Raw genomic sequence first — 27547 nt, forward strand, 5'->3', positions numbered from 1 at the left:
CGGGGCTTCTGTTTTTATAAACACATTTTATTAAAAAAATTTGGGGGTTACTAAAAAACTAAACAACAAAAAAAGGAAATAATTATGTTAACGAGACATCTTTAATGTAGATTCTTTCTAAGAAAAAGCAGGGAGGTAGGGCAGGGAATCCCAACTTGCTTCTATTACTTATGCTTCACAAAAGCCATATCATCAACGAAGCTGGTGAGCACACTCCTTCAATCCCAGCTCTCCAAAGGCAAAGGATATACAGTTCAAGGTCAGTCTGTGATGACAGTGAGACCCTGTTCAAAAAGAAACACACACAAAAACAAAAACAAAAAAACAAGGGCAATGACAGCATATGCCTAGTAAGTACAAGGCTCTGGGTTCAATCCCCAGGACCATAAAATAAAAACAAGTAATCATCTTCTATTAAAAGGCATTTGCTGCTTTTTTTGTCCACCTTACATATTCAGTATAATAAATTGTGGAGTTCTTTCTTACTGTTTTCTGCTCTTCTAACACCAAAAAATATTTCATATCAAACTGATCATAAACATATTAAAAGAGCTTAAGAATAATTGTGACAGAAAATGATTTACAAAAAAGATTAGGTTTCAAATAATAATAACATAAGCAGGGTGTGGTGGTGCACATCTACAATCCCAGCCTTTAGAAGACAAAGATTACTGACTTTTCTAGGACAACCTAGTCTACATATCAAATCCAGGCCAGCCAGGACTACACAGCAAGATCCTGTTTGTCTCTCAAAACACCAACCAAAGTACCAACAGTAAATGTAAAGAATCCTAAGTGTGCTGGGTGTGGCAGCTCACACCTGCATCTTGAGACCCTGTCTCAGAAATCCAAAAGCAAAGACAAAGCATTCACCTATACTGATGCTATTTCAGATCCTCTAAAGACTAGGTAATACACGCACACGCACAGAGTGAGAGTGAAAAATAAAGAGCAAAACAAAAGGACAATGTGCAATCGAAAGTAATCATATTAACATTTTTAACTTGGAAAGTAAAATCAATTTAATCATTACTACTTTGTACTACTTCCTCCAAATAAAAATTACTTCTTGAACCAGGTACATGCCTGGACCTGAGAGGGTGAGCCCGGGAGGCCAAGCCAGTATGAACAACACGGCAAGATCTGATCTCACAAAACAAATGACTTCTTGCTTCAATGTTCAGCATGAATCAATAAATATCATTATTACAGATAAATTTCTTATTTGAATTATAAATTTAAGTTTTTAAATATAAAATATAAAGGAATATTATTTAGCAAGGGAAAACAGCTGAAATATGTATAAATTCAAAACCATTTTACAAGCATTAAAAAAAGTTTAGGAAAACAGATATTTCTAAGGTTTAAGAGTCACACACAGTCATGGAACTGGAGAGATGGCTCAGTGGTTAAAATCTCTGGCTGCTCTTCCAGAGGTCCTGAGTTCAATTCCCAGTAACCATATGGTGGCTCACAACCATCTATAATAGGATCTGATGCCCTCTTCTGGCACACAGGTATACATGCAGAACACTGATAAAATATAAGTAAATAAAATTTAAAAAAAGAGTCACAATCAATAACTTATTGGCCTCTTGCTATATACACTAGCACTTTTTCTTCTTTTTGGTTTGTTGAGACAAGATATCTCTATATAGCCCTGGCTGTCCTGGAACTCTATACAGACTAGGCTGGCCTTGAACTCACAGAGATCTACCCGCCTCTGCCTCCCAAGTGCTTGGATTAAAGACATGTGTTAGCATGCCCAGTTCAATACAACAGGACTTAAATACACTCTCTTATAGTCTTCACAGTATTTCTCAGAAGAAGCCAATCTGTCTGTCTCTCTCTTCTCACTAAGTAACACAAGATGGACTGGACTGGGCAGTGGTGGTGCACGCCTTTAATCTCAGCACTCAGGAGGCAGAGCCAGGCAGATCTCTGTGAGTTTGAGGCCAGCCTAGTCTACAGAGCGAGATCCAGGAGAGGCACCAAAACTACACAGAGAAACCTTGTCTCGGAAAAAAAAAAAAAGATGGACTGGACTTACCAGGTAACCCAGGCTGGCTGGGTTGGCTGAAAATCTATACCAATCCTTCTGCTTCCTGAGTGCTGGGATTATAGGCTTGAATCATCACACCCACCTTATTTAGTACTTTTACAGATGATATTCAACAAAGTAAATTTGCCTAAGGTCTGCTGGCTAGTACTAGAACAAGCCTAACATGCCAAAACTTAAGACTCTTCTCAACATCAGCATCACTCAGTTTTCTACTTCTGATCCTCTAACACAGGTAAAAATAAAAATAAAATACACACAACACATTAAATTCAGGGCTGCCATATCTATTTTTTCAAAAGCTAATTTTAAACAACAACAACAACGAACGATACTGGGTGTGGTAGTGCATGTCTTTGATCCCAGCACTCGGGAGGCAGAGACAGGTGGATCCCTGAAGTCGAGCCCAGGCTGCTCTCTACAGGCTGTTTCAGGACAGCCAGGATTACACAATGAAACCCTGTCTCAAAAAACAGGAAGAAGTAAAAAGAGGGAAGAAGGAGGAGGAGGATAAGACCAGGAAGAGGAGGAAAAGAGGAAGTGGGGAAGGAGGATAAGACCAGGAAGAGGAGGAGGAAGAAGCTATGATTACTACTTCTCACATGTAACAGACTGACTGCTGTTCTAAGAAGGAAACGGCTCCCACACTGTTGCACTGGACAGCCCTGGGGAGGAACTTCTTTTCCCTGCTGTCCCCATCCAGCCAAGAGACCTCTTTACCTTCCAACACTGTCCCACGAATTCTAAGCAGGTAGAATTGCTGAGTAAATACAGTAACAAGGAACATAAACCCTTTCTAAATTGCCAACAGCAAATGCAACTAAGATGCAACCAAAGTACTACTGTCCTGACAAGGACACAACTATTATCTCTGAAAACTAGTGCTTTCAATTGCGAGGCAACACTACAAATAATAAGAATGGCACATCAAAGAATTATTCACTATGGATAAAATTTATGCATTTATATTTTAAATAGAATATGTTGCTCTGAGCAACCAAAGCCAGAACTAACTCAACAGCAAGAAAAACCCAAGTTTAAATAATTTTATTTAAGCCAACAAAAGCAACTGTACTTTGCAGTTCCTACATGGACTCTGAAATTAGATTAACAACAATTTAATTAAAGAAACCAAGAGCTATGTCAATACCTAAGTGTCTACAGAAATAAGAAGCCAGTTAAAATTATTTCAATAATGGTATTGTACTAAAATACTTCCATCAAGTCATATATATTAACTTAATTGCTCACTAGACACTGTAAACTCTCTTTGCTGGCACCATTGCCATGTGACAAGTACAAAGTTAAAAAGAGATTCTCTCTTTGATTTGTTCCCCACTGTTCCCCAAAAACTGGATACTCCTACATTTGTAACATATGCCACTTACTCCCTACACCAGAGAAATAACATATTGCCTGCACTAACATCCTGAGTCTAATGGAGACTTGAAGGCCCTTAGACTCATCTGCCTAAACAGCTACAAGTGGTGCTGATTTCTGAACTAAAATTAGACTCCCTTTACTCTTATGCCATTGTGACGATCTCAGGATGATAGCTCTTTTCTCTGAACAACTGACGATATAGGTGAACACAGGCTTTTTATAAATGATTCTGATGTTCTTCTCCACATTAAATAACATCACTGACTGTGAGCTCCCAGAAGACTTGAAGCCATTAAGAGCTGGGAATCCTTTCAATTGGCATCATTCCAACAGAAGCTCAGTGAGAATGAAACCTCCTGCAAATCAAATCTGTTGCAATGTTATTTTTTTCCAGAGGTTAATTACCTGCTTCTGTTACACACACACACACACACACACACACACACACACCACTAAAGGTGAGTAGAGAGTAGATCGTGGTCTATGCCTCCTCCAGAAACACTCCATGAAAATTAAACAAGATCTGGCTGTCAAACTCTACACACTCCATGAACATCCTCTCCAAGTGACAGCGCTCTAGAGTTCTCAGTACCACTGTCTCAAACCACTAGGCGGTGAGGATATAATATAAGAGGTCATAGTCCAAACTAAACAGAGTCTCAGTGAGACACTCACTGGTGATAGCAGGATATCCAGAAGCTTCACTATAATCCCATGAAGAGAAGCAAGGGAAACAGACGAACCAAGACAATTATGCACTGATCACTATTGAAGCTAATCACAGGAACACAGAGGCTCAACATAGCACTCTTCGTACTTCTGTATGGAAATAAACTTCTCACATACACATACTCTAAACAGCCTATATGATAAGCATTTACTGAACAACTCCTGTGGTAGACTGTATTATTGTTCCTACTTATTCAGCCTCCGTACGCTTTCCTTAGAAGGAGTACACAGCCTTACCAATGATCACATGGCTTGCAATGCCCCCTGTAGAAGAGCATCCATCCCTATCCCACTGACAATAAACTCTACCTTGTTCTGGCCTACCTCCTATGAGCTAATGTGATGTCACACAATTGAATAAAAAGCTTTAAGACTCATCCTATGTGACCCAATATAGTGGCACACACCTTTAATCTCAGCACTCTGGGAGGCAGAGGCAAGTGGATCTCTGATGTTCGAGGCCAGCCTGGTCTACAAATTGAGTTTCAGACAACCAGAGCTAGACAGAGAAATCCTGTCTCGAAAAACAAACAAACGAACGAACAAACAAACAAACAAAAGAGTCAGCATATGCTTCTTGTTCTTTGTCTCTGCAACAGTAACCATGAATTTCGGACAGGTTCCCTAACAAGACCCAGGAAGTGATGGTGCAGCCACTCCACACCCGACACTGTAATCCTGAAGTTTGCTGTAACAGCATAACCGCAAAAGTGTGCAGATGACACCCACCACTTTGGAACAGGTGCACAGAATCTTAAAATGATAGGCAGTTATCTTTTTGTAGTACTTTTGAGAGCAAGGGGTGGTGGTACACACTTCTAACTACAGCACTCAGGAGGCAGAGACGAGAAGAGTTTGAATTCAAGATAACCCTGAACAAACAGCAAGACCTTGTTTCCAAAACAGGAACAGTTTTAAATATAGTTACTTCTGTGTAGCGTGTCTGAGAACTGATGGAGGTGTGGAAATTGAGGAAAAGAGAAGGAAAAGTTACTTTATGGCATGAATTCATCATATTCATTCTCTCTTGGTATCTCTGCCGTGTGTGTTTGTGTGTGTGTGTGTATGTGTGTGTGTGTGTGTGTGTGTGTGTGTACTCACGCTCACATGTGCACATTCTGGATCTGAGCATCAGCACCCAGCTGAGTTACTTAGGCTATTTGTTTCTTCCTTATGCTTTTCCATACCGAGAATGAAGCAGAGCTAGTATCCAGCTCTTAAGTATCTTTCTGGTCTGGAGAACTGACAATTAGATTTAAATTTAAATTTAAAAGAAACATTCCCCATCCCAAATATTGTTGCTTTTTAAAGTGTCATGGACTAAAAGAAAAAAATAAAGTATAACATTTAATTCTATCAGTTTGCTCACTTTTAGGTTTCAGGAGTTTTGCTTATGTATGATGAAGCTACTGATGAAAAGAGAACTCTCTCCACTTCACTGTTTCAGTATTCCAGTTAAACTGGTGAAGTAGCTCTGTCCTAAGCATTAAATTCTGTGAAAAGGACTCCACTAGTACTATACACAAGGTGTCTACAGCTTCTTTACGTTTCCTCATGTAAGGGCCAGGAATGGTGGAACACACCCTTAATCCCTGAGGCAGAAGTACAGACAGGTAGATCTCAGTGAGTTCAGGGCCAGCATGAACTACATACAGCCGGGTTATATACTAACATACTGTCTTTAGGGGCTGGAAAGATGGCTCAATGGTTAAGAGCACTTACTGCTCTTCCAGAAGACCCAGGTTCAATTCCCAGAACCCACATGGCAACCCAGAAGCTCACAATTGTCTGTAACTCAAGTTCCAGGGGACCCGTCACCCATGGCAAAATGCCAATGCACATTAAGGGAAAAAAGAAATACTGTCTTTATAAGAGAGAGAGAGCTGGAAGGGAAAAATTCTTTGCATGGGTGGTATTTATGTGGGTACATAGATGTGTGTATGTGGCTGCTTACGCACATGGAGATCAGAAGTCAATTTTTGGTGTCTTCTCTATTGCTTTCCACCTTATTATTTAGAGACAATGTCTCTAACTTTTAAATTTTTACATTTATTATCGTGTGTGTGTGTCACACACACACACACACACACACACACACACACACACACACACGTGAATGCACATACATGAAATGTCACAGCACTTGGTGGGGGAATGAGTGTCACAGCATTGGTGTGCATGAGCATGTGTGTCACAGCACTGTGTGGAGGCTGGAGGACAACTCTTGGGATTCAGTTCTCATCTTCCATCATGTGGGTCCCAGGGTTGCTGACAAGCACCTTTACCCACTCTGCTATCTTGCAGGCCCAGAGACAAGACCTGTTACTGAGCTTGGAACTCACTCATTGGCTAGGATGGCTGACAAATGAACTCCAACAATCTGCCTGTCCCCACCACTCCCCAGTGCTGGAGTTTCAGATGCCCACTGTGCCCCTCAGCTTTTTATTGGTGCTAAAGATCAACACTTAGGTCCTCACCATTACATGGCAGGTACTTTACCAACTAAGCCATCTCCCCAGTCACAGAAAAAAAAAACTTCTAACCATGATACTTATGGTGATTAGAAACCATTTGAATGGCTACAGAAATCAAGTTTCCCAAAATAATACTGTATTACCCGACCATGTTTTCACTACAGCTAAGCAATACATGAACATCACAATACCATGCAAATACGATTAGAAACAATGCCTGCACTTTTCATCCTAGACTCTCAAGGCCCTTTATAAACATCAATTTAACCCTCGCATCACCTGAGCCGTGGGTGTTATACAACATTGTAACCAGCTATCCTGCTACCATAAAATACTCAGATACCCCTTCAGCAGTAGTCATCCTGAGAAGTCTGGCCCAAGCCAATAAAACAGGAAACGAGCTGACAGTGTATGTGCCACCAACAATCTCCAAGAAGATCAGACCTTCACCCACAAGAACCACTTCCTCTGAGTAAACCACAGAGAGACACCAGGCAAACCACAGCAGATCAGCACGTGTGTTCAACACAGGCAAGACAGATAAGCCATCTAAAATCTATATGAAAACATACTTGAGCTACATGTATTTACATACTATTTAGGGACATTTTACTCTACTAGTGGGTACTGTCTGTACTAAGTGATCAATTTCACGGTTAATGCCTTCAGATGCTCTGGTTTTTACACAAAAATGAACATTTTCTGAATCCATGAAGATCTAAAAAACCTTCTTTGACATATTAATTATACAAACTGAAAAACAGTTTATATTTAATCCTATATTAGTGACTGCTATTCACAGTCCCAAGCCAAAAAGACTTCTTTCTTTCTCTCTTTCTCTTTCTCTTTCTTTCTCTTTCTTTCTTCTTTCTCTCTCTCTCTCTCTCGCTCACTCACTCGCTCGCTCGCTCGCTATTAAATTTGCTTGTCTCTAAACACAAGGAAGCCACCTAGGCCTGGCTCATGACTAAGACTTTAAAAACCACGAGTCAGCATTCGAATCCATTAAAAATCATTTGGGGTATGAGTCTGAACTCTCAGCTGCACTGAGGCATGTCAGTTTAATACAGGAGCCATAATGTGGCTCTTCTACTAAAAGTCAAAAACACATGCTTATGCACTTTGAGAACAGCTGATCTTCAGTCAGCACCATTACATACCACTCTGCAAGATCAAAATCTACACAATATCCCAGGCACCAGCTCCACAAGCATCGTACAAACATTTCACACATGGTTATCTTTGATACTTTAGACATTCTTTTTTTTTTTTTTTTTTTTTTTTTTTTGGTTTTTCAAGACAGGGTTTCTCTGTGTAGCTTTGCGCCTTTTCCTGGAACTCACTTGGTAGCCCAGGCTGGCCTCGAACTCACAGAGATCCGCCTGGCTCTGCCTCCCGAGTGCTGGGATTAAAGGCGTGCACCACCACCGCCCGGCACTTTAGACATTCTGAGTCAAAAACATAAAACTGGTATTTTCCAAATTCCAAAACTTACTAGCAAAACCCAAAAGATCAAGGGTATCTACTTAAATAACATTAGACTAAGTATCAAAAAAGATCTACTAATAAAACAATCAAAAGTTCTTTAATCTTAGATATCTTACAGTAATTGAAATATACACTTTTTCTGTTGCTATTTCATCAGTAATAACTCTCACAAATAAAGGAAGTAAGATGGTTTTCTGAGATTCATTTTTAATTATATATTTTAATTACATGTGTACTTGTTGGAGGGCACCCGCATGTGAATTCACATGCTTTCCGTCTAGTTCTAGTAAAGCCAGGGGCAATTCATGCCCCTGTAGCTGGACCTGCAGTCTGTTAAGAGCCTCCTGATATGGGTGCTGGGAACTGAATCTGGGTCCCCTACAAGAGCAGTGCACACTCCTAGCCTGAGCCATCTCTCCTGACAGAAGAAAGTATTATTTAAATTTTAACAGTAATCTACTCTACCAGGAAATTACTACTAAGCAATCACTGCAGAGCTATTTCATAAAATTAATATGAAGACATAGGGAGGTAACATTTTAAGTAACAGACTGAAACAAACCAGTAGAACAGTAACAATTTCCAGATGACTCTTACCATATTACCTTAAAGCTACAGTTGTATCTCTTTACTGACCCTAGTGATACCTTGTCTTCACTTCTGACTAATTTGAATCAGCAAAGGCCCTGGACAGACAGTATATCTATATTCTACTTTTTGATGTTATTAGAGGAACTACATTTGAAAGAATCAAAGACGTCTTCTAAAACATGAGTAATTGTTTAATTAGCTGATTTGGTAATTATGTTATTTGTGTATGTTTGTTTCATTTGGTTGTTAAAATCTCTTACACCCATTCTAAATGCTATCTAAAATAAACACAGAGCCAGAGAATATAGCTAACTGTTTGCCCAGCAAGCCTGAGGCCCTGGATATAATCTCAAGTACAAAATTTATAGATACATACACGCATACATCTATCTACATTTCTTCTGAGAATCTTTCTACATGTAATTTGGGGGCTAGGGCTATGCTGGAGAAGAATCAAAGAACTCTGAATCACAGTAAAAATACATTGGAACTTGCTTCTCTAGAATATGAATCATATAGAATCACATTTTGTACCAGCAGACCAACTAAGAACTGTACTAGGACAGCAAGTTAGGCAAAACTAATAAAATATTAAGAGAGACAGACTGACATTTAGACAATGGAACAAGAGAAACATAACTTGGCTAAACAAAGAGTGAGTAAGGGGAGGGGAACTAGACGGAAAGCAGCGCTAACCACGTGACCCAACACAGCCATGCAAACTCAAACGGCAGAAAAGCATCATTTAGCCTGGTACAGCAATAAGACACAAGTTACCAGGACAACTTAAAAGAAAAGCCTGAGCTGAAGAGCAGGAAAAGCTTCCTGACTACAAGACCTATCAGCTTGTTGTTCAGTCTCCTGAGGAAGTGACAAAAGCTTTATTCTCTAGAGATATTTAAAGTTAGCACAGATAAGGGACCAGGAAGAAAGCATCCTGTGAGAAAAAAATACTCTATTCTTTTTTGGTGACGTTGGAAAGCTACTAAACAATGGTGAACAGAAAAAAAAAGTGTGTGTGTGTGTGTGTGTGTGTGTGTGTGTGTGTGTGTGTGTGTGTGTGTAAAAAAGCCAGATGGTGGCACATGCCTTTAATCCTAGCAACCAGGAGGCAGAGGCAGGTAGATCTCTGTGAGTTTAAGGCTGGTCTGGTCTACAGAGGGAGTCCCAGGACAGCCAGGGCTATACAGAGAAACTCTGTCTTGATAAGCAGAACAAACAAACAAAAAAGAGACATAACAAAAAGGACAGCTTGAGTGATGAGAGGGAGAAGTAAAAATGGGGTGGGGGGGGAAGACAGCTTGAATCCAGAAAGTCCAGATTAAAACCTTGAATCTGAAGTTTTGCCTGGCACACAAGGCCTTTAGTACCATCAGCAGCACAGTGGGGGAAAAAACCATATGTCTGATTGTCCCAGTTTTATAAGAATTATACTACCATAGACTATCACTGCATACATGGAAGAATATTTTATTCAAAAGGAAAGGAAAGAGTTATGTCACTATTCTAAAGACTCCTAATTAAGAGAAGGGATCTTATCTCCATGTTAATTAAATCATCAAATCCAAATTTTAACAGATGAGACAAAATTAAGTTAAGCCTCCTATTCCTGAAAACATCATCCCAGTCCATTTCTGGAAGATAATTATGTAGTAAGACCTGTTTGCTCTGCTTTGCTGGAGAAGGAACCCAAGCACTGTCACTGACCTACAGCCCCAACCACTAAGCAGCATTTCTAGTGACTGTCAGACAATCACAGCTTAAACCCCGCCCCCATCACCTGAGCAACACCATTAAAATACCCTGCTGTGTCTATAATCTATGATGGTAACATGTTAACAACCAGAAATCACTAATGTACTAAGTGGTATCACACTAACACATTTTTTAATGATTTCAAATAAAGCATCCTTTGTCAACTCATGAAACAAATACAAACACAATGTAAGTGTGCTTTTAATGAGGAAGACTATAACTCTGAATTTTTAAAAAAGTTAATTTGGATTCTCCACATTGACTGGTAAAACTGTAAGAGTGCATGTACTATATTACAGACTTATATGAATCAGGACTTTATTCTGAACTTAGAAAAGACAAAATATTATAAAGCTGGCAGTATGATCCTCCTTATTCTCAATTTCAAGTCGGTATTTGAAATAGATTCATTTCATTAAAATATGTTACAAATAATTACATCTTACAGAAAATGACTCATGCAACCCTGAAAATAACACACAACCCTAAGGGGGTAGGTTGCTTGTTTTTGTTATTAACTAGAACTATAAGACAACTTTGGCAGAAAAAAAAAACATGAATGGTATCTCTACTTTATATATGAATGTAAAGGTATAGGTCTCCATGTTCACTTTAAAAGTTTGCTTAAAAGTTAACCTTAAAGCTAAATTCAGTGATAAGTAAATTCCAACACATCAAAACCTTTTGCCAATCTACAAATCACAAATAGCAAACAGAGTCCAAGAATCTCGAGGAAGACCCCGCTGACTTCCCAACCTGTACCACCCTGAAAACTTGCTGTCACAGAACCTCCTGAAAACATTCACTGGGTCCATTAAAAAAAATTCTCGGGGTTGGAGATTTAGCTCAGTGGTAAAGTGCTTGCCTAGTAAGCACAAGGCCTTGGTTTCAGCCTCAGCTCCCCCCCAAAAAAAATTCTCTCCTCTCTACTTCTTAAATAAAATATCAATTACCACAGTATCTTCCACTGTAGGGACAGAAGCAAGCCAGGGAGCACTGAAAATTATTAGGATATTTTAGGGCTAAATACAGCAATTAATGCAGAAGGAAAAGTGGCAATCAGACATTTCTACCACCTTTTTAGTTTTCTGAACTCACAGCAGTTATAAAGTCAAGTGACTAGAAAGCATCTATAAAACAATTAAAAAAAAAAAAAGCTTTCCAGATACACTACCTAAAAACAGCAGCCTTTATAAACATACCATAAGTTTTAAGGTTTAAAAAAGCAATGGATGCCGGGGTATAAAAAGTAAGAGAAAGAAAAGGGAACAAATGAATGTGTGAATTTAACTGCAAAATAATAACAGGATGTAACAGAGTTCTGAGTATCCAAAGTGACCAATCAGAGCCTAAACATAGCTGAATTCCATCCCAGCCCCAGCACGTCCCTAACACAAGAATAAAACCCTTCTTATCTTGTTCAGCCATGTGTCGCCTGCCACAAACTGCAAAACAGAACAACGCCCAAAACCAGCTAGTCTGATTTCAACTGAGGACAGACAGACTCTGTAGTCAGAAACACCACAATGAAAGAACTCCAACTCATACAGCTGGCCTGGTGGCTCTGCACACTCTTCAGAACAAAGCCATACTACATACAGTACTTCAAACTTGAAAGGGTCTCTGAAAAGCTACATTGGCACTATTAATTCGCCAACAGTCCTAGAGTCGGGAAAATCTATCTACTGTACACTGGAGTCAGTGAGAGAGAAGTCATACTTAAAGCTGAGGGGAAGCTAGATTTTAGATGAAGACCTTTGCTAAGGCACTCTGGCATACAAGTATTACTAAACCAGTACTTCCAGATTTCACCTCAACATATATTCAAACCAGGAACTACTCTCTTAAAGAGAAAGGGCTGCTCTACATTTGCAGAATAAGTTTAGAAGAAAAGGTAGTTGTCACATACTAATTCTCTTTGAAGACAGAAAAAAGAAAAAAAAAAAAAGTCAAGCCAAAGCCCAATGCCTGACAAAGAACAGGATTTCAGTCAGTTTTAAAATAAACCTATAATCATATTTTACATGGCTCGGTTGTCTAAAGCAACCTAATAAAGGTTTACACTGAGAAGATATGATTTAGGCCTAAACCCCACAAAGCATTAACATATTTATACTGCTTCCCCTCACCAATGTCAACTTTTTTTCCCCTGTGTTTTGATACAACACGCCTTTAAGCATGTTGGGAGGCAGAGGCAAGCAGAGCTCTATGAGTTCAAGGCCAGTCTGGTCTACAGAGGGAGTTCCATGACCATCAAGGCTGTTAAACAGAGAAACCCTGTCTAAGGGGAAAAAAAAAAAAAAACAGAAAAAAAAAAAAGATAAAACACTTGACTGCAAAGAATCTGCATCCACTGTTCTGATGTAAATTTCTAAGAGTAAGAATCCTGAAGGGAGGTAGCCCATCTCTTCAATCCCAGCACTCTAGAGGCTGAGGCAGGCAGACTGACTGCCTTGAATTGGAGGCTAGACTGTGCTACAAGTACAGCCAAAGACACACAGCAAAAATCTGTCTCAAAAAAAAAGAGGGGGGAAGGGTGGAGCTAGGGAGATGGCTCAGCATTTAAGAGCAGAGGACCCAAGTCAGGCCTCCAGCACCCAGGACAGACAGCCTCTGAGGCACCTGCACTCAGGGGCACATACCCACACACAGAAACACATATGCAGAAGTAAAAATACAAAAATCAATCTTAAAAAAAGAAAACTGCATGTTTATTGTTCATATGCTGAATTAAGTTATAAAAAAAGATCCAAATCTCAATGTTTTATTTCCAAGATACCAGAAAGAGAACAAAAATCCCTGAGAGGCAAAGCTGGTTAAAAAAAAAACTTCTTAGATAGGTGCTTTTGTATGACTTTTGTGTGCAATGATTCGGTGACTCTAAATTCTGTCTCTACAAATTAAACTCTGCAACATCTTAATGAAAACCAGGACTACATCAGTTTCTGGAAGTCTGCTTATCTATAGGCTCTACTGACAGAACAAGAATGGACCAGCACAACAACTATCTGGACACCTGGGAGAGATTGCTCAGAAGCAAAACACCATGAAAGGAGAAGGAATAGGGATGGGGAGGCAGGAAGACAGAAAACAATTCTACGTATATGTAAAGGATATCTGCAGGAAAACTGAAAATGAAATCCTGCCTAGCAAAGTACACAAACAAAGGGTAAACATAAGTAGTTTAAATATTGAAGGGCATCTTTTAGGTGAACACTCATGTGACATTGAAAAGCATCAACAGGAAAAGGAAGTTCTGGCTCTGGAGGAGCTGTTATGGTATGATAATGGAATTTGGCCCCTTTAAAAATCAACAAATGAGTCTCACAACTGGGTGAGACTCTCTCATTAGGAAATTAAACTGCTTTCTGCAGGAGCATTACTGTTGCACTTAAAGACTTCTGGCCTTCTGCTTCAATTATTTTGTATTTTGTTTTGTTTTTTTTTTAATGACAACAATCTGAAGGTTGACTTCAAAAAAAAACAGCAAGCTAAAATTTGGAAGTAACATACAATGTCATAATTAAATTGAGAAATAAAAGATGTTAAAGGAACCAACTTGCTTTCATTGAAAAGTACTCAAAAGAACTCTTAAGTGTCAGAGAATTACACTTGGCCACATATCCTTTACACAACGCCATGAAACCCTGATTAACAAACAAGATCCACCTGCCATGCCTAAACCTGACTCGGTTTACATCTTTAAATGCTAGAGCGTCTAGAAGATGAAATGTAAAAAAGAATAATTAGAAGCAGGCTCCATGATTTTCCTTCATTTCCTTCAGCTCCTGGAAACTGTCCCCAGCAAGAGCCCGTGATTTACTGGTAGTGTCAACATTCTGGAAAATTGGGTAATTAATAATTAAACACCGTGCAGGTCACATAAAAAGAGACCAGATTCACAAATCACCATGCAGCAGGATGAAAATTAGGTTCACAGACAGAAACTCCTAAAATTAAGAGTCCAGAACTTCCACAGAACAGAAATCAACCTGATGATGCGCCAATACCCACCGACCTCGGGCTCTGACCTTCACCCAAAATGACCTTCCTCTGGCTCCAAAATGAGTACACAATCCTAATGGACCTGACAGAAAACCACAATCATGGTTTTCCTTCATTTCCTCTGAGAATATGGGGAAAGTTTCTGTCAAAAAAAAACAAAAAACAAAAAAAACTGCATTTCCAAATTCAATCAACCGGATAACTTGGCAGCAACCCTAGACTAATTGCACAGCTCCGAAACAACCTTCTTTCCTATGCCTGTCAATTGCACTAGCTGAAGGCAAATCTGCAATCACCGAGTCCCCTGCTGCGTGGGGCCAAATCCAGGGAAGGTTAGCGACCGAGGAACTTCATACCCACCTGTCCGTGATAGTCGACTGTGTGCCACTCATTGGGGCCCTTGGCGAGAGGTCTTCTTTTTATCCAACTTGCATTTTACAGTAACACCTCCACACCCCACCCCCAGTGCTCTGGGATCAGGCTTACTTTCGGCAGGGACACAAAAGTCCAACTCAAAACTCCATTCAGTCATCTAGAACATCCGATTGCAAGGGGTCAAGGAAAGGGATGCGGGCTGAAGCAAAACAAGTTATCTCCCCAAACAAACCGAGCAAGTCGGCCACAAGGCGAGTTCTAGGACGAGGAATGATCCTCAGCAAGGCACGGGGGGGGGGAAAAAACTTCGTCAGAGGGAAGTCGCGAGGCTTGGGACGGGAACCGGGATCCCTCCGGGCTGTGGTAGGATCGGCTCGGGGACGGGCGTCGCCTCCTGTCCCGAGTCGGCGGGGCCCGGCCCTTGGGTCCCCGCTCTATCTGGGACTGCCGGCCGCTCGTGGCCGCAGCCTCCGCCGCGTCTCACGCCGTCCCGCGACGGGCTCGCGCCGCCCCATGTCCCCGGGCCGGGGCCCTGAGCTGCTCCGCGCCGCCCCCACCCGGCACCGGCCGCCGCGCTGACAGGGACCCTGTCTCAGCGCCGCGGGCAGCTCCCCATCCCTCGGAGGCCCCCGCGCTTCTTCCGCAGTGGCACGACGGCTCCTCCCCGACGCTCTGGTAGGCGGCGGCTCCCGCGAGGAGCGGGAGGTCCCGGCCCGGCCCGGCCCGGAAGCCCAGCCCCCGAGCGGCGGCGGCGGCGGTGGCGGCGGCGGCGGCGGCGGCGGCTGCTCCGCGCGGAGGGCCGCTCGCCGAGTCCTCAGGGGCACTCGCGGGCGCGCGCGCAGGGCGGAGTGGGGGGGGGGGGGCCGCCGGCGGTGACGGGCCCTGCGAGCACTGCGGGCACGCGCGCGGGTTCCGGTTCCGGTTCTGTCTCTTCGGCCCGGCGCGGCTGCAGCGCGCCGAGCCGTCCCCTCCCCCGCCGACTTTTTTGGGCCCTTCTCCCTGGGACTTCGGGAAGCCGCTTCACCCGGGATCCCTCCGCTGCCCGGACTCTCCAAACTTGCGCGGATACTTCCGCGCAGCGCTGTCAAGGGGCGGGAGGGGGTGGAGGGGAGCGAAAAGTAGTTCTGCGGGGCAGAAGCAAGCTGCTTCCGTCTCCACCGCCAGTCGCTGTCCTCACTGTCCCTGAATGCCCTCGAGGTCCAGTCCAGAGAGTAGCTTCCAACGCGGGACAGCAGATGTGTCATTCCACAATCCCGAAGTTCACGTCTAGAGGGTCTTCAGGGAACTCCCCGCCTCTCTTGTACTGGAAACTTTTATTCTTTAAGGGAATGTACTCGTTCCCGGTGTCAAATACTTTTTGGATGGCAGCACACGAGCCCGGGTCCACGTGCCTCGCGACAGTGTTAGGCAGACCCGCACACAATCAGGTTTTGAGGTGGTCCACACACCTGGGGCACCTGCTGGCCTAGCCCTGCAGCCGGGAGTGGCCAGAAAAGGCTGAGAAGAAAGGATCTGGACCACGCTGAAGCCAGGAGTTCTTGATATAAATATTGCTTTTAGGCTGTTTTGCCTTGGCAAAATGAACTGTATTATTTGCCAAATTGAGAAAGCATGGTGCTTTCCACAGCAAGTTAATAAGCTTGTTGTGAAAAGAGATGGGAGAAGAAATACATCTGTCCAGTAAACAGCATTAGGGATCCCTTTGAAGAGTTCCCAAATGTTGTTTTCCGGTTTCTTTTTCGATGGGTTAGAGGCATTCAGCTACCCATGCAGTTTTATGATTGAATAATTCTGTCCCTGAAGAAATGAAGTACCACGACACAATATAGATCTCCAGCTCTGCCTGCAAACATCAAGTGGCTATTCCTTTTATGCAATTATCCTTAGACTTCAATCCGTGTCGGTGGGAAGAGACTTCGGCCATTTTGTGGAAATCAAATCTAATAAACAGTGCATGTGGAGAGGAAACAGTTACCTCTTAATAATGCTGTTTCCAAGTCACCCTACAACAGTTGGTGAAAGGATCATCATCCCTGAATAGATGCATGAGCTAAAGGTGACGTTAGAACAGGGTACAAAGGGGGAAAAGATAAACAGACGCCCGAAATGACTCTCTTGCTGGATTTTTTTTTTTAAGTTCAGGGCACAGTCAGCTAATTTTGTAATGTTTATTTTTGGAAAGAATAGAAGCAGATTCGAGTTCAAGCCACTTTCATAATGATCAGACCTGGACACGTTGCCATCTGCTGGTAAATCCCAACATGGCAATTCCATCCTGAAGACACCACTTGTGTCTGTTACCTATAGCTGGAAACAGTTCCATAAATACCATCAACAAAATGCAAGCCTTATCCCCAAGCTTACTCAGGTTGCCTGGAGTGTGCTGTCCTCCTCCTCCTTGTTCTAATAGTGTTAACAATGCAGCTATCAAATGAATGGAGTCCGATGACTCATCAAATCATGAATTTTAAAAATAAGTTCCCATCTTCCTTTCCAGTCCGGCCTCAATTCTTAAGTTTCAGGAATAAAACAAACTGGGAACGTTTCCTAATTCACCTTCTCTTCCTTGCATACAAAACCTTTTTGGCAAGCTGCTTTCAACATCTTTCCAAATTTAACAAGTCCAAGGTCCTAGCTGTGAGCAAAGGAGGCATTTTGCTGTGGGAAAGCTTCAGAAGATGGCCAGCAAGGGACTGAATAACCAGTGGTTATTCCTTCCAGAACTACTGTTTCAATGATGAAAATCTCTAGCCACTGACAAGGCATTGATTTTATTTAAATATCCTGATAAAAAGTCTCATTATAGCTGTTAGTTGTTCCACTGCCCTAAAAAAAAAATGTACCTATAGAACACATTCAGCAGAGCCAAGCAAACCAAGGCCAGCACCCTAGATCATACACTTAGCCCTTTACCTAGGAAGGTGGCACCAGTGACCCAGTCACTGGAGATGCAGTCTTCCAATGAGACTTCCTCTAAGCCACATATGTCCTCTTATCCATTGTTTCAAGGTGCTTATTAAGGACCTACTGTGTCCAGGACTGTTCTAAATATTTGCTTACACCTATAATCCCAGCATTTGGAAGGCTGAGGCAGGAGAATTACTTTGAGTTTGGAGGCAGTCTACACAGTGAGTTTCAGGCCAGCCTATGCTACAAAATGAGGCCCTGTCACTGAAAGAGAGGGACAGGGATGAGGATATAGCTCCGAGGTACAGTGCTTGCCTAGCATGCCTGAAGCCTGAGGGGGAGGGGGCAACTTCTCAAGCAGGTGGCAAAATCAGAATGCTATCCTTCCTCTTTAGGCAAACTATTTTCTGTGTGCTGATGGCTATCTTCCACATAAAAAATAGGAATGATTAAATGCCAAAGAGCAGATTACTGTCACCACTAAGTATGACTAGATGTCAACCTTTCTACAAGCCAAGGGCTGTTTTTCTTGACAAAGCCACCACAAAGACACAAAGGCAGACTCTGGGTTTATAAAAAGTTACTTTATTTTTATAAAATTTAGTACAAATTGTATTGAAATATAAATCCTTCTTGAGCAATATCAGGGATGATTACACAGTAATGCAAGTATTTCCTTTTGTCCGGGGACACATCACACTAATCTGCCCTTCATTTACCTGTGTTGTAAAAACAGGCGACCTCTTAACTGCTGAGTCACCTTCACATTGTCTGCTAAGAGAAATGTCTTCATAGTTACTAGTTAGAACATCAAGGAGAGCTGAGATGAGGAATCCCCTCCTCTTACCACTTGTTCAGGTGTCTTGTTATCAAAAAATAAATAAAGAAAAACCTACATTCCCTTGAGTTTGCCTCAGACAGAAAGATCTACAGTCTTTACTTCTGAGGGGTAAGGGAGAAAAGAGCCAGTATTAGATTAACCCTGCTCACTAGTCTGGTCTGGAGTGGGTTGCACAGTGCCAAAATAAAAAGCCAGTTTGGTTTTGTTTTTCCTTCATGCTCGTGTGCCAAGCCACTCTTTTTGACTATGCTTTTGCTGAAATCAGCATTCCCCAGTTTCCAGTTCTGCCCACAGTTTGGCTGGAAAGGAACACACCGGCATGTTTGGGACACAAATCATAGAAAAGGGGGTATGATGCTATCTTTCCAGAAAACAAAAAAAAAGGCCCCAGAGTCCAAAGCAACCCCTTTAACTATATAAAAGTCACCTGAAAGGTCCCACCATTAAAGTGCCTTTCCATTTGCAAGAATGTCTACATGTTTCCAACCTCTCCCCCATGACTGGTTTCTGTAGCCAGTACCATCAATTTTAAGGTCATTCACTGGGTTAGCGTCACCAGTGACTAGAGAATGGACTGACACTTGCTTCAGTAGCACCATTTCCTGGCTTACCAACTGAATTAGCCAATCACCATTGATCTAAATAATATAGTAAAAATAACAAATACATAAATAATACTTTCTTTTTTCATTAAAGCCCTACATTAGAGCCAGGCATGGTGGCACAGGATTGTAATCCTAGCACTGAGGAGGCTTAAGCAGGAGGAGAGTTCAATGCTAGCCTGAGCTATACAAGCAAGACCATATCTCAGGAGAGGGGGAAAAAAGCGATAAAAGGGGAATGGATCTGCAGCAAAGAAAAAGGAAGAAAGGAGGGAGGGAGAGGAAGGAGGGAGGGAGGGAGGGAGGGAGGGAGGGAGGAAGGAAGGAAGGAAGGAAGGGAGGAAGGAAGGAAGGAGATAGCCTCATCACCCTGAGGCCAATACGTACATTGAAATCTTTGGTTCTAGTTTGCAGTATGTACCAGGAGCTGAAACCTGAACTCCATCTCAAGTACAGTGGAATCCACATGGTAAATCCCCATGGAATTTAGCCATGGCCTCTCATGCCTAGCAGATTAATTCACAAAAGCCCTGAGAACTGGCATACTTTTCCTGGTAGGGCAGAACCCGTACAACAGGACTAAGTAAATCTAAATCTACCCACACCTCATTCATCTTGCATCCAGAGCCTTAACTCTACGGTTTCTGTGCACACAAGAGTTAACACAGCAGGCCTGAACTGCTATCCTTTGCAAAGGTCTGCTTGTAATGTTGGCCCTTGGCTGGCACCTAGGAGCTGCAACTTAGAGAGGGCTCCCAGCAGAAATGGTTTAGCCTGGCTCACTAACCCCCGCTGTGAGGAATCTTGAATGTTGTCTTGTGCTAAGTAGGTGCCTACATGACCTACGGCTAGTAGAAGCCCTGGGCACCAAATCTTTGATGGCTTTCATGTGTGTTGTCATGAATCACTCCTCGATATCCAAACAGGAGACTTCAGAAACTCCTAGCTCCCACAGGCTTTGACAAAGGTCCTTCTTCCCTGGGCTGAGTCTTCTCGGTAGCCTTTCATTGTCACAAATCAGAGCTGTGAGACTATAAGCTAAGCCCCGCGTCTTCCTGATGAATCATGGAACCCAAGGGTGTCCCTGGGAACCTCTGACACAGTCAGTGTCGGGAGGCTCAGTGGGAATCCCCTGGCAAACATTGCTAGTTTCCCTCCTGGCCTTCTGTCCCTCTTGGCAAAACAGATCCCATTGCAGATGCCTGAATGTCACACGCATGTCCCTTCCTGCAAGTCCCTCCCTTTATAGCACATGGGCTGAACATATTTAAAAGGTCTCCTGGAACTCAGGAGTTATTTCCAAAGGAACAAGAGACAGCACTGACTTGATTCAAGTTCTTTTCAAAGCTGTCTGAATATCTAGCAGGCCTCCTCTCATGAACAAGGGGACCCAAAAGCAAGTGGCAACGGCCCTCACTATACGACGCCACTTGCCAGTCACCATTGAGGATGTGCAAGTACCAGTGTAGGAGTGAGTGTTTCAATACTGCATATGCCTAGCTTGGAAACTGACTAAAGCGATGGATACATTTAGCCCTTTTTCGAAACCTAAGTGCACTAGAATCTCAGTTCTTAAGCTCTATAAGCTTGGTTCTGTTTCTGATCCTGATCCCATGGCCAATTCAACCCAATCCATTTACCAGGCACAAGCCTTGGCTAGTGTGTCTTGAGATGCCCATTATGTCTCAGCTGTCGCTCCTCATTCCTCCTGCTTCTCCACGCATGGTACTTCTTGATGCTTTTCTTCCACGCGAAGCGCCAGATGCTAACCATAAAGCACCAAGACACAGCATACATCGCTATCCCCCCAACCTTCACAAACCACTTGGGTGTGGGGGAGACCATTTCGCAGAAAAGGAGATGAGCGCCCACACCAATCCTCACACCAGTGAACAGAGCCACAAAGAGGAAGTCCACCACATCTCCCGTGAAACTGTGGTAGTTCCCGGTTTCACGGAGAAACCAGCGCATCTGGAGCAAGGGGTTGGTGATCTCACTTCCAAAGAGGACTGCGTTGACCTCTGTGCCCGACTCCCCGAGTGCTAGAGCCATGATGATCCCCAAGATACTGAGTGTGTGGTGAGCCAGCATCAGGGCACCCTCGGACTGGAAATAGAGGCACCAGCCCAAGTCGAAGATGAAGTAGCCCAAGGTAAGACACAGAATGTGAACTTGGAGAGGTGTGTTCGGTGAGCCTGAAACAAACCAAGACAGAAAAAGACGACAGGGCTGGAAATCGGGCCACCTGCATAGGGATCCTCTGCCTTTGTCTTTCCAACCCTTTTGTCTGAACCACTAAAGAAGACAAAAGCAATGACAGACACAAGCTTGCTTGTTTTTGTTGTTGTTGTTGTTTTGTTTTGTTTTGTTTTGTTTTGTTTTGTTTTGTTTTTGAGACGGGGGTCTCTCTATGTAGCCCTGGCTGCCCTGGAACTCACTCTGTAGACCAGGCTGGCCTGCAACTCAGAGATCCACCTGCCTCTCTGCCTCCTGAGTGCTGGGATTAAAGGTGTGTGCCACCATCACCTGGCATAAACTTTAAAAAATGATAACAATAAAACAAAGCATAATATCTACCCTTACTTATAACTCCACCACTCGGTTAGGGGAAGAAGGAGGATCAGGACATGGCCAACCTTGGCTACACACAGAGTCAGGGCCAGCCTGGATTACTTGAGAGCCTGTCTCAAAAAGATCAACAAACCTAAAGTCTAAAACTGTGGTCTTTCTTTGTTGTTATTGTTGTTGTTGCTGTTGTTGTTGTTGTTGTTGTTTTTGAGATAGGGTCTTCCTAGTACTTGCTCTGTAGCTAAGGCTCGTCTGAGACTTTTAGCAGTCTTCCTGGTTCAGCCTCCAAGGTTGTGGATCACAGACAAGGGCTACAGAGTAAACTCAAGGCAAGCCGGCACAGTAAGACCGTCTCAAAACAATATCAGGAAAAATAACATAGTAATAAAACCTCAAAGACTTCAATGAGCGATTTGACTGTTCAACCACAGTATTCTTGTGAAAGAATATAAAACAGTTATTTTGTTGTTTTTAACAAAATTAGTGAATGTTCTAACTCCCTCCCTTTTAACCAGCTAAAGGTCTGTTCCCAGACTCTTGGGTCACTCTGTCATATACATCAGATTCATTATTTTTCTTTTCCTTTGGTTTTGGTTTTTTGTTTGTTTGTTTGTTTGTTTGTTTTGGGGAGTTTTTGTTTGTTTATTTTCTTTCTTTTTTTTTTTTTTTTTTTTTTTTTTTTTGAGACAGGGTTTCTCTGTGTAGCCTTGGCTGTCCCGGAACTTGCTCTGTAGACCAGGCTGCCCTCAAAATCACAGAGATCTACCTGCCTCTGCCCCCACTTAAAGGTGTGCACCACCAACACCCCCCAGCTCAGATTCATTGATTAACCCAGAGGATTGCGTTACTGGACACTGGCAGTTCTAACCCATCCTGAAAGCAGACTCCAGAGAGAACTCCCAGAGTGTCCTCATGTTCAATGACATGAAGTACAATGACCTGACATATTTAAAAATCATTAAGGACCTTCAAATAAAACACAAAACTGCAGAATTTGTTTCATTTCAGTTTGATAGAAAGATTAGAAATTTGAGGTCAGCTTGGACTATAAAACAAGAACCTGCCTCAAAAAAAATCAACAATAAAATTGCAAAAGCCTATAATCCCAGCTACTCCGCTGGCTGAAGCAGGAAGATCATAAATTCAAGGCCAGCTTTGACTACCAAGTGAGTAGCCAAGCCAGGCTGGTCAACTTAGTGAGACCTTCTCAAAATATATATATGAAAATAGAGAAGAGAAGAGGGACACAGCCCAGTGCCTAACATGTGCACAGCCCTAGATTCAATCCCCAGTACCACAAAAAAAGACAAGAAAAGAAAGAACCCCAACAGTACAAAAGAGTTATGAAAAGCAGAGGCCAGTAGTGACATACACAACATCCAAGTTAATAATGAAGACTGCAATACAAATTATTAGAAGGGAAATTATTCTTCATTATTATACAAATCTATTTTTTCAAGTGCCCCCATCATAAATCCCTAAGAAAAATCTCTACTGTCCCTTCTACCTACCTGGGTGGGTAAAAGGCCAAGGGCCATCAATGAAGCCAATATAAGCAGACAGGCCTATAGAGAGGACTCCGTGGGTGAAGGTCACCAGCCGGCAGCTCCACTCATAGCTTCGGTGCTTATTCAGGCGGCAGAAAGATGTATAGAGTGAGAGCCAGCCTCCCAGGCTGCACAGCACCTGCAGACACAGACTTAATGCCATCCTATGACAGAAGAGACCAAAACCAGGAAAACAAAGGATGCACCCTAAGAAAACAGCAGCGGCTCGTGTTGTGCATATGCCCGAATTGCTACTCTAAAATGATATGAAGGCATGACCTTTACTGAAATTCTTTACTATATATGTATCCAAGACTCTTGGACATAAATGTGGCTGCTGTATTTATGACTGCAAGCCCCCTGGAAATACTATGTCAGCACCTGATGAAAGCTGTGTCCCGGAAACCAGCAACAGCCCGATGAATTATTAAGAGAACTCCACACTTAACTAACGACCCAATGTCAATAATAACCTTTCAGAGAACCCTGAATCTGGATGGTGATACACAGGCAGCAAGGCTCAGGTACCTGATAATGCACTCGCACTTCACAAATCCCAGCACTAGCCAGGCATAGTGGTGTGTGCCCGTAATCTCAGCCTACTCAGGATGCTGAGTTAGGAGGATGCCAAGTCTGACGTCAGCATGGTCTACACAGCAGGTTCAAGACCAGCCTGAGCTATTACAGAAGCCATGCCTCAAAACAATGGAAAAGGACTAGGGGTGCAGCTCAGTGGTAGAGCACTTGCCTTTCACAGGGCAAGCCTTTGGTTCAGTTCCCAGTATCAGACACCAAAGGGGAAGGGAGCAAAGACAGTTCAGTCTGTAAACAGGAGAACCTGAGTTAGAGTCCCAGACCCATGTTAAAAAAAAAAAAAAGCATGGCAGTGCATGCTAGTAATCTCAGTGCTGGGGAGATGGAGAAGATTAATTCCTGTTGAGAAACCCTATCTCAAAGAGCAAGGTCGACCAGGACAGAGGAATAACACACACACATATACACACAAACACACACACACCATGAACACACACTGCAGCACACAGAGGCAAAGATCTCATAAAAAAATAATAATAATAAAAATAAATAAATAAAATACCACTTTGGTTTCTGCTAGAAGTCACATGATACCAGGCATTTTAATGTGGTTAAGCTGAAACTAAATTCGGCTGAGGTCTGGATTTGGGTCATAGGTTTATCAGTCAAAATCAAAACTTGAGGCAAATGTAAATAGAGAGCCAAACAAAGACTCCAGACCTCTTGGAAGGTATCCCAACTCTATTATTTATCAACAAGGAAGCAAAAGGATTTTTAAGTAAATGTTGAGATACAAAAATATCCTCAAGGCAATTATGCAGTTAAAAGTGAGGCAAAGCAGCTGGTAAGTGCCTATAATCCTAGCACTGGGGCAGCAGAGGCAGGAGGATCACCTTGAGTAGGAGCTCAGCCTGGTCAACGCAGTGAGTTCCAGGCCTACCAGGGCTACAAAGTAAGACCTTGTCTCAAAATGATGGATGGATGAATGGATGGATGGATGGATGGATGGATGGTGGATAGATAATGATAGAGATGTTAAAGTCAGAAAACTTAGATTTTTAAATTTTGCTGATACATTTAGACAAGAATAGTCAACTCTGAGTTACTTTAATCATACAAAAGTAGACTCCAAAAAGGACTAAGATGTCTTTGTTAATATACATTAGTTCCTCTGTTGAAAGTACAAATAAAAAAGAAATCCTAAACACGTCAGCTACCAGCTACGTGTCTCATCTCTGCAGGAATTCTCTGCATGGCTGCACTTAACCGCTCAACCCTTTTCTAACAAATGCGGACCGACACCCCTCAATACACGAGCCACTCCCAGGAATGCTATCCAGAGAGAGCTTGGGCAAAGGGCAAGTTTTGTCCAGCTTTCATGAGAAATCAGGTTCCCATTCAAGAAAACAGTAGGTGTCCATCAGAAACCTGTAAGTAAGGAAATCACTTAACCTGAAGAATGTGTTTAAATTAAAATTAGGGAACAGAAAAAGGGCTGAAATGGGAGGGGGAAAGGTCAGTTCAGTTCTAAGACACATTTTCTGAAACTTCTAGGCCAATCTTCAGAGTAAGGGCCAGACATACAAAGTACCCTAGTGAAAAGCGCTGTCCCTCTTACTTCCTTTGAAAGGCCAGGGTCATTGGCCAGTAAGGCGGATCAGCTGATTGGGACTCGGCGATTAGTATTTTTAGAGTCCTCTTCTCTGAATCCTAATTCCCTGGCCCAAGACAGGAAACAGTAGCCCATTTACAAACACTCCAGTAAAAAGCGGGCATTTGTAAAAGGCAGAAGCAGCTCTGTGACCTTGAGCCTTCGTGTCCAGTGTGGGGTCTGGGAGGTTCCCAGGCCCTCGCAGCTCGGTGCCCGGGCTCCTCCATCCCGGAGAGCAGCGGCGCTGGGCGGGCGCCTGGCTCCAGGCCTCGGGCGAGCTACAGCCCGGGGCTTCAAGCCAGCAGCAAGATCGCCTCCCGCGGTGGGACGTGCCCCAAGGCCCCGGGCACGCCCGGCTTCCAGCCCGGATCGCCCCATCTTGGACCGTTATCTAGGCATCCAGCCGGGTGCCCAGAGCTTGGCGCAAAGAGGCCCCGGCGCCCCGGGGCAGAGGAGCCCGAGCGCATCTGGCCGCCCGCCCGCCTCCTTCCCCGCCTGCGCCAAGGGCAGGCCGGTGCCCATCCCGCCGGCGAGCGCTGTTACCTGGCCGAGCGCACCGAGAAGCCTCGGGCGCCGGGGCGCCCACAGCCCAGGGCCCGGATCGCGGCGACAGGAAGCTGTAGAGGGAGGGGAGGGGGGGGGCGAAGCTGTGACGGCGGCGGAGGAGGAGCCGGGGGTCTAGGGGCACCTGCTGGCTGGGAGGACAGAACGCAGAGTGTGTGCTGGGCCAAGGAAGGGAGCTGGATGGAGGGCCTTACTTTTGGGCAGGGAAGGGAAGGGTGCTCTGTTGTGCTTGTTTGTTGGTCTGTTTAAATCATCATGGGGCTGTGGATGTAGTTAGTGTCTGTCTGGCTTTTTATGTGGTCCAACTTTTGCCTAACATGTGTGAGGCTCTGGATTCAACCTCTAATCCTCTACGGCAGTAGAGTATCCTGATCCATTCTGCCGTCTGTGAGATGGAACAGCCTCTTCACTAAGCATTTACTGAGCACCTACTAAGCACCCACAACCTACAATAGCCTATGGGTGATGCAAGACCCTGTCTTTGATCTCCTGCTTGAATCTGAGTAGCAAAACAAGGACACAGAGCGCCAGAAAAGTAAAAGTACTTAGGCCTGGGAATTGGGTTGCTCTCTTTACAGCACTGCCCCTATCTGGATGTGAACATACGGTTTAAAAGGAGCTGAAGAGATGGCTCAACAGTTAAGAGCCTTTGCTTGTCTTGCACGAGACTAGAGTTCAGTTCCGTGAACCCATGTCAGGCAGCTCACAACTGCCTCTAACTCTAGCTCCGAGGATCCGACGCTCTTCTGGCCTCTAGTAGCACCACACGTGGTGTACTCACACTTGCAGATCCAAACATACACATTTTTTAACGTTAATTCTGCTTGGTATGCAGCTGGGCAAGTTAAATCAATGCTTCCTTCCTCATCACAGAGTGGAGAGAGTAATGTCTCTCTCATAGATTGTTGTGAAAATTTGAAAAGATTACATTATTAAGTACATAAAATAATGAGCGGCCGGGCGGTGGTGGCGCACGCCTTTAATCCCAGCACTCGGGAGGCAGAGCCAGGCGGATCTCTGTGAGTTCGAGGTCAGCCTAGGCTACCAAGTGAGTTCCAGGAAAGGCGTAAAGCTACACAGAGAAACCCTGTCTCAAAAAACAAAATAATAATAATAATAATAATAATAATAATAATAATAATAATAATAATGAGCGGCACATGGAAATCACTATAAATACTATCTCTTGTCTTTATTTAACTTTGGAGTATTTCTTCCCCAATACTCGGATTAAACCAGAGGCCCCAATTCTAGACAAAAATCTCTACCACTGAGCTGTATTCTCAGACCTTTATTTTATTTTTGGACAAATTCTTGTTTCTTTCTGGGTCTGAGGATAGTGATTTTCAAGAAGTATGAGAGTAATGTAGTGGTATATGCCTATAATCCCAGCACTTGGGAGGCTGAGGCAGGAGGATTGTAAATTAGAGGCTAACCTGTATATTTTGTCTCAAAATTAAAACATACACATACA

The 27547-nt window shown here is 43.2% G+C and overlaps 2 protein-coding genes across 7 annotated transcripts in view; both read right to left on the bottom strand.

The window, feature by feature from the left end:
• Nucleotides 1–15411, bottom strand: part of Arhgef12 (Rho guanine nucleotide exchange factor 12) — a 143673-nt gene extending 128262 nt beyond the window's left edge. For 2 of the 5 annotated variants that reach the window (XM_052757578.1, XM_052757553.1), the window contains exon 1: nt 14845–15407. In XM_052757578.1, the coding sequence (XP_052613538.1) occupies nt 14845–14876 (32 nt within the window). In that variant the 5' untranslated portion in view covers nt 14877–15407. Of the gene's footprint in view, nt 1–14844 lie in introns of all 5 variants that reach the window. The other 3 variants (XM_052757569.1, XM_052757584.1, XM_052757563.1) reach the window with 3 other exon arrangements.
• Nucleotides 15412–18329: 2918 nt separating this feature from the next.
• Nucleotides 18330–26156, bottom strand: Tlcd5 (TLC domain containing 5). Of its 2 annotated transcripts, none has more exons than XM_052757602.1 (3): nt 26053–26156; nt 23289–23463; nt 18330–21404 (listed from the first exon to the last, which is right to left on the bottom strand). In XM_052757602.1, exon 3 carries the CDS (start codon nt 21298–21300, stop codon nt 20866–20868), a length of 435 nt encoding a protein of 144 aa, XP_052613562.1. In that variant the 5' UTR covers nt 21301–21404; nt 23289–23463; nt 26053–26156; the 3' UTR covers nt 18330–20865. The 2 variants fall into 2 exon arrangements, with proteins under 2 accessions (XP_052613562.1, XP_052613553.1); XM_052757593.1 differs by having other exon boundaries at nt 23289–23488; nt 26053–26144.
• Between the last annotated feature and the right edge of the window lie 1391 nt (nt 26157–27547).

Source organism: Peromyscus californicus, unplaced genomic scaffold, assembly GCF_007827085.1.
Source record: "Peromyscus californicus insignis strain IS unplaced genomic scaffold, ASM782708v3 Scaffold_11__1_contigs__length_118956290, whole genome shotgun sequence".
Lineage (NCBI taxonomy): Eukaryota > Metazoa > Chordata > Mammalia > Rodentia > Cricetidae > Peromyscus > Peromyscus californicus.

What these genes read in the sequence shown, in the direction of transcription:
- Tlcd5 (XM_052757593.1), bottom strand. Translation starts at nt 23,487, where the DNA reads ATGGCATTAAGTCTGTGTCTGCAGGTGCTGTGCAGCCTGGGAGGCTGG. An exon ending in TTGGCCTTTTACCCACCCAG is followed by an intron (nt 21,405 to 23,288) that starts GTAGGTAGAAGG and finishes GGTTTGTTTCAG; the next exon opens with GCTCACCGAACACACCTCTC.